Source organism: Mesocricetus auratus, unplaced genomic scaffold, assembly GCF_017639785.1.
Source record: "Mesocricetus auratus isolate SY011 unplaced genomic scaffold, BCM_Maur_2.0 Super-Scaffold_4256, whole genome shotgun sequence".
Lineage (NCBI taxonomy): Eukaryota > Metazoa > Chordata > Mammalia > Rodentia > Cricetidae > Mesocricetus > Mesocricetus auratus.
In genome coordinates, this window is record NW_024429182.1 from 71,562,908 (window position 1) to 71,570,223 (window position 7,316).

A 7,316-nucleotide genomic window follows, 5' to 3' on the forward strand; every position below is an offset into this window, starting at 1 on the left:
ATCGAACAGACCCAATGGAGGTGTAACTAGATTTAAAATTGTCTCAGGTTTAAGAGAGGCCTAAAGACCCTTAAGTGGGTCCTATGAAAGTAAAGGTCTGATAGTAACCCACTTATCCATAGGCAGTTCCTAGACTAGGGCTCCCTGTGCTCACTGAAGCCCAGCTAGGGTCTCACTTGGGAGCCTGAAGCTGAGATTGCACCAAGGTTGAACACCCCTTTTCATCCGCTGAACGCTGGCATTCCCACCAGATCCACTTCCTAAGCTGAGGATGCCCTAAGTGGCTCCTCTACAACAGTCCCTCATATTGATCTTAGTTTCAGGTTATCCCTCCAAGAGTGGATGGCCTCTGGTCACAAAAAGACTTACTGTACCCCTCACAACTGTGTAGGAAAAACTATTGGTGCCTAGCTTTACTTTTTTTGTTTTGTTTTGGAGACAGGGTTTCTCTGTGGCTTTAGAGGCTGTCCTGGAACTAGTTCTTGTAGACCAGGCTGGTCTCAAAACTCAGTGATCTGCCTGCCTCTGCCTCCCCAGTGCTGGGATTAAAGGCGTGCGCCACCACCTCCTGGCAGCTTTACACATCTTAATTGACCAAGTAATCAAATGAAGACTGTCCAAGGCCTCTCACCACAAGACTGACAGGAATTGTGCTCTACAATTATGAGACTGAGAAAGAAATACGTGAAGGCACAGATGATGTTCCTTGTTTTGTTTCAGTTGAAGGGTACCAAGTCATTTCCTTTTCAGAAATCCCTATATAATGGTAATCGCGCTCAGACTGTGCGGCTGTGGGCAAGATCAGCAGCAGCCTTCCTGGTCTCAGCTGCCTGTCTGAAATGGAAAAGATACTTGTTTATTTAGATGGCTGTGAGGCCTAAATGAGAGAACCTACGAACAGTCCTATAGGATGATGTGGTCACTTAGGAAGAAACTTACATGAAATCCCAAGTGTAGAAACAAGCGTTCAGAGAGGCCTTGCCAGCCCCCGAGGGAATCATACCCCACATCAGACCCATTGCCTCCACAAGTAACCTTACCCAAGGTTTCCCTTCACCCCATTCAGTCACAGGAACATACGTGAGACATAATTTATTACCAAAACAAGGTGCATCAAAAATTCCATGTCTAGAGAGCTCTGCTTTCTAAGGGCTGAATTTTCACCCAACCCTTGTCAATCCCTCAGTCTTCAAAGATTCCTCTTACCCCAGCTGTGGCCAAAGAGGGCGAGAGCCAGATGAGCCTGGGGCAGTAGAGCAGGCACAACCACAAGTCACCAAGTGGGAAGTGGTTCATCCTAGGAGCAAACACCCAGGTCCTCTACAGCAGCCAAATCAGGGATGGGGAACCATCCAAACCATGACAGGGAGAAATCTCCTACCATGCCAACTGTGAAATAGATTATGCACCAGCAAGGGATGATTGCCTTGGAGGACAGTGGTGCAGGCATGTACCCTCCCTGTAGAGGAGCAAGCAACTGCTCAGCACCACTGAAGAACCCAGTAAGGCCTCCTCAGGCTGAGACCTTCCCAGTTTCTTGTTCCTCCAGCCAAGCAGAGTGGAGCTTACAAAACCCAGTGAGACATGGAAACAGGGAACATCCCTGGGAGTGTAGGACTGAGCAGGAATGTGGCCTCTGCCCAAGAGTAGTTTACAGGACAGGGCTCCAGTCTGGGGCAGGAATGAGGTCTGTAGATCCCGGGCTCACACAGCCTGCAGCTCCCCCTGCAGGCGACTGAGTTCTTCCAGCTCCTGTTTGTGGCGGTCTGTCTTGTGTGCCACCAAAGATCGGTAGAAATGTAGGGCAAAGGCCATAAACACAAGTCCCACAGGTACCATGATTGCTGTGGAGGCCATAGCTGCCTGCCAACCAGGTCCATGGGCACCACCACACACTTGCCGGGGTGGGCAGGCTTTGGAAGGCTGCTGTGATGTGGATACAGAAGCAGAGGATGGTGTGAGGTTGGAAGCTAAACTAAGGGAGACGGTCACTGGTGGCACCTGGGACATAGGTACCACAGGAGCTGGTTTGTTCATGGGTGCCCCGATGGGCACAAACTTAACCCAGCCCACCAGAACAACTTCAGCCAGGAAGAGGAAGGTGCCCAGGGCCGTGGAGAAGCCCCAGGCCAGCTCCACATATCGGTGGAGCCGTTGGTGTGGCGACTGGTGGACAGAGTTCAGGTTGTGGATGTTGCTCACGGCTTCGATATGGGGAAGCAGACACGTGGAGACCATGAGTGCAAAGAGGTGCACGGCCACTAAGACGGTGGTGCAGGCACTGAAGGCCACTAGCAGGCCTGGCGGGTACTCGTGGCCGCTCTCCAGCTGGACCTCCACCATGGCCACCTGTGGGCACAAGGGAAACGCTGAGTCCCACAGCACCGTCGTCAGGGGTTCGGTTTTGCCCGTTTACCATCAGCATTGCTACCCTAAAACCTAGGACAGTGCCTAGAAGGAAGAAGATACTCCGCTCCCCCTGCCCACCCCACCCCTTTCTTTAGGTAGGGTCTTACTGGTCTTTTGTTTTGTTTCAACTTTTGGTTTTTCAAGACAGGGTTTCTCTGTGTAACAGCCCTGGCTGTCCTGGAATTCCCTCTGTAAACCAGGCTGGCCTCAAAACCAGAGGCCCACCTGCTTCTGCCTGCCAAGTGCTGGCATTAAAGGCATGCACCACCACCACCACCATCTGTATTTTACTCTTATAATTTAGGCTAGTCTGGAATTTGCTAGACAGCCCAGGCTGGGCTGAAACTTGTGACCCTCCTGTCCCAGCTTTCCCACGGGCTGGGATAAGACACTATAACTATGCCTTTCAGCTACTCATGGTCTTAAAAGGCTCTGCTGTGTCCTGTACCTTGATTTCCCACCTCACTATCAAAGGGACTGGCTAACATTTTCCTGAGTTTTTACCTAGTTACAACATAGGGGTAAAAGAAGCACAGACTCGGGCTGGAGAGATGGCTGTTAAGAGCCATCTTGTTCCTCTAGAGGACCTGGAGTCAATTCCCAGCACTCACATGGCAGCTTAGAATGTCTATAACTCCAGTTCCAAGGGACTCATGACACCAGGTATGCACATGGCACATGCAGGCAAAACATCCATACACTTGAAATAAAAATGTAAAAAAAAAAAGGGGGGGACTCAGGGGCTGGGGGTGCAGTTCAGTAGTAGAGCCCTCACTTGGCATTCACAAAACATTCTCTCTAGGTTCAGTCCACAGTACCATCCCCTCCCCAAACCAGACTCAGGCTGGTGTGTTAACACATACTTATTATCTCACCATGTGGGAAAGCTGAAACAGGAGGGTCTCAGGTTTGAGAGCAGTCTACGTTACATATTGAAACCTCATCTCAAAAGAACCCAAAAGTGGCGCACCCCTTTAATCCCAGCACTCAGGAGGCAAAGGCAGAGGCAGACAGATCTCTGTGAGTTCGAGGCCAGTCTGGTCTACAGAGCAAGCTAGGGCTACACAGACACTGTATATATGTATTTTTGTAAAACCAGCCAGAGAGTGGCACACACCTTTAATTCCAACACTTGGGAGGCAGAGGCAGGTGAATCTCTGAGTTTGAGGCTGAGAAACCATGTCTCAAAAAAACAAACAAACAAAAAGTCACAAAAGCTCAAAACAAGCAAACAAAAAGCCTCTGGGCTGCTTGGATCCATTCTTAGCTCTCCAATCTGTAATCCCCCCCCCCCCCCCAGTCCAATGGTCCAGACTTGCCTCCTGCTTCAATGTCCTGAGTAGGGTTAGGGTTATGTGCTACCTTGGCCAGCTGTGTAACCTCTGAGCAAATGCCTCCCTCAATTTCCTACCTGAAAAAAAAATGGGGATAACAGGCTCATTGAGAATGTTAAGTTAAATAATACACATTAACTGCTATGAATAGAGCCAGGCACAGACTAAACACTATTAGAGTATGATGCTAACCTCCAAGGCACTTAAACAAAACCCAAGTAGTAGTTGCCAACTCTTAAAACTTAAGGAGCATCACATGTTTCCAAATCAATCTGAAAACTGTGCAGATGCAGCCACACCAGGACCACTGAAATATGGCAACCATCCAAACTGAGTCGTAGCCGCTCATTTTTGACAGATCAGGGAGTCTCTTGACCACATGACTCCACCCAGCCAGCCAGACTGCAAACATTTGAGTTGATGTACAAATTTGGGCTCTAAAGCCAGGCTGCTGAAGTAAAAATCCTGCCACTAGCTTGCTGCGCCTCAACATCTCAGACCTTGTCTCACCTGAAAACTAACCACCTATACACACTTACTCCATGAGCACTGTACCATAGGATTTCATGGAGCCCAGGCTAGCTAGCATACGAACTCTGTGTAGCCACGGACAACCTTGGTTTTTTATTTCTATCTCAAGTGCTGGGATTATAGGTGTGCTCCACTGTATCTGGGTTATATGGAAACAGAACCTAGGGTGTCCTGTGGTAGGCAAACACTGTACCAACTAGGCTATCTCCACAGCCTTAGAATACAATTTGTATAAAGTTATTCTACCTCAAGCCACCTGGTCTTAAGATGATTTCCCCTAATTTCTGTTTCTTCTTTTCTTTCTTTTTTTGTTTTTTGAGGCAGGGTTTCTCTGTGGCTTTGGAGGCTGTCCTGGAACTTGCTCTTGTAGACTAGACTGGTCTTGAACTCACAGAGATCTGCCTGCCTCTGCCTCCCGAGTGCTGGGATTAAAGGAGTGAGCCACCAACACTCGACAATTTCTGCTTCTTAAAGATCCTAGAGATTGTGCCAGGGCTAGAAGGGAAGGTACAGGACAGCAGTGGTGGTAAGAAAATAAAATTGAGTGTTTTGGGAAATTGGGCCATGGCACAGAGTAGGCACGTGTTTTCACAAACAGGATCTGGGCCAGCCTTGGTTCTGGTTTCTCTCAGGTCTGACCCAACCTTTTCTTGTCAGGACTTGGGGAAGTCCCTGCCCCCAGAACTGAGAAGGCCCTAACTTTCACGCTGTCTTCCCAATGAACTACAAGTTCTGCAGGCTGAACTGTTCTTTAGAAGCAGGCTGAGCCACAGGCTGGGCTCCCTCAAACTGGAGTTACTGTGCTTGTCTGTTTTTGGTAACGATGGGGAGCTGATTCCTTGTGTGAGATGTCATCCCCATCAGGGACTGTGGGCTGCTCTGAGAATCTGAGCCCTCTATAAACTCCACAGACCAAGAACAACCGTTAGGATTAGATTTTTTTTTCATTCAGTTATAGGGGTTGAAAAACAAAGGGACATGCTAAACCAAGTTAGTTCTTATATGACCTCACCTTAACTCCCTCCAATGTTTACTTCCACGAAGGTACGTTCTGAAGGATGCCCTCCCTCCAGGCCTGTTTTCTCCCCCGCCCCCTCCAATCGTGTGGAGAAAACTTAACCTAGCAGAGGTTCACTCCACACCCGTCCCCTGCTGAGTGCCCTCGACAAAACAGCTTCCACCCAGGCTACTTAGCACTGTTCAGAGGCTCCTTTGGTGAGAGGAGCTTGCCCTGACACACCTAGTTCTTTCTAGGGGTCTCCGTAACACTCCCAGCTTCCCTGGACAAAAGCTTGGCAAAGCGCAAAGTCAGCACCTTCTACGCTCTCCCAACTTCCTACTGACGGCAAAAGGAGTGGAGGGCGGTTGGCTCAGGGTCACACAGCTGGCCGTAAGCAGGGAGGAACCAGGACACATCTGCAGACTGCACTCTGGAATCTTCGGTCCCACTTCCTGCGGCCACTGCTGGGACCGTTAGCTGATACTATCCTCCCACACCTGCAGTTTGTCAGACTCGCTGGTCAGCTTCCTTGCCCCGCTTTTACTTTTCGGGGCAATTCTAGCAGCATTTTTTGTGCCTTCTGAGGTGAGGCATCTTCCCGAGGACCGGCCCTAACCTTGAGTGACTTCCGTACCCTACCTCTCTTCCCCCGAACTGGTTGACAACGGCTCTCATCAGCCCGATTTGCCTTCCTACTCTCTCGAGGACTTGGTAGCTATGCCCACTTCGGTGAGAACACTTTTCCCCACCATCCTGCCCCTGCTGACCTCGGTCTGTTTACATGCTTAGGGCCATGCCTGCTACAACCCTGTGCCTGACAGAGGGCTTTTCCAGTCCCTGGAGATTCCGTTCCTTCCGTTACCCTAAAGAAACCCTTTTATTTCGTCCTGCACTCCTTTGGGGCCACCTTCTTTTCTTGCCTCCTCAACCCCGAGCCCACCACGTGCTTCACCCACCCTGTGTGCCCCTTCCCGCCCCTCACCATGGCGAAGCCCGACAGCAGAGCAGACGTGCGGCTGGAGGCTTTGAGCTTAGCCCGGCTGAGGTAGAGGCGGCGCCAGCTGAGCGCCCGCAGCGAGTGCTGACTGGCCCCCATAAGGTCCAGGTAGCCGCGGTGCACGAACTCCCGGTACGTGGCGGAGCCCGCAGGGCTGTCCACCTCCGGGTTCAACGGGGCCTGTTCGCCCGTGTCCCCCTCGCCGCCCTTCATCCTGTGAGCGGCTACACCACCAGCGCCGACGGTCGTGGAGGGGCCGAGGCGCCTCGGGACCCCAGGAAGGGCTGGCCCAAGCGCAGCCGGGGCCCCATCTCCGGCGGCACAGCAGCCCCAGTGGGAGCAGGAGAACCGGGCGTCTATAAGGCCCAGGGGCTGAAACAGGAACTGGGGCAGGGGCGGAGCCCCACGACCACATGATTGGGTGGAGCCCAGAGACCGAACCCCAGCAGTCTGGCCCGTGGGCAGGGATCCCAAGGGAACCCCCACGACCCAGGCCACCAAAAATATCCTAGTGCCTTCGAGTCACCAAGGGGAACGCCCACAGCTTGTGTGGGAATTCGCCAATTTCAGACCACCCAAAGTATACCTGGGCATTCCCAGGTGTCCAAGCTCCCACATTCCTCCTCCAACAGTGGGAAAGTGACCCCATTCTCCGCAAATTAACCACTGGAGCCCCTTCCGCCATCCTCACCCACCACTCAAGACTCAGACACAGGAAGTCAGCGGCCCCGGCTAGGAGATTCTGAGTTTTATACAAACCATATTGTACAGACTTGGGGGCTCAAGGGGTCCAGCCAGGCTGGGTACCCCACTTGCACTTGCCAGGGTGCCTCTGCCCCTCCCTCAAGCTGCCCCATCAAGCCTTTCTCCAATCCCAGGCCCCCTCCCTCCTGCCTTTGGTCGGCCCAGGTCCCGCCCCCAACCCGCACACCTTCCTGTTACCTCAGGTATGTGGATAGATTCCCCTCCCCCACCCCCATGTGGTACAATCCAGTTCCCCCTGGCCTAAGTTGAATGAGACCTGGACTGACTCCTCACTCAGGTT

General features: G+C 51.8%; 1 protein-coding gene across 1 annotated transcript; it reads right to left on the reverse strand.

Moving 5' to 3' along the window:
- Positions 1-1,077: 1,077 nt before the first annotated feature.
- On the reverse strand, positions 1,078-7,086 carry Orai3 (ORAI calcium release-activated calcium modulator 3). The gene is made up of 2 exons (XM_005064349.4): positions 6,257-7,086; positions 1,078-2,349 (listed from the first exon to the last, which is right to left on the reverse strand). The coding sequence occupies exons 1-2, from the start codon at positions 6,482-6,484 to the stop codon at positions 1,705-1,707; spliced, it is 873 nt and encodes a 290-aa protein (XP_005064406.1). The 5' UTR covers positions 6,485-7,086; the 3' UTR covers positions 1,078-1,704.
- Positions 7,087-7,316: the final 230 nt, after the last annotated feature.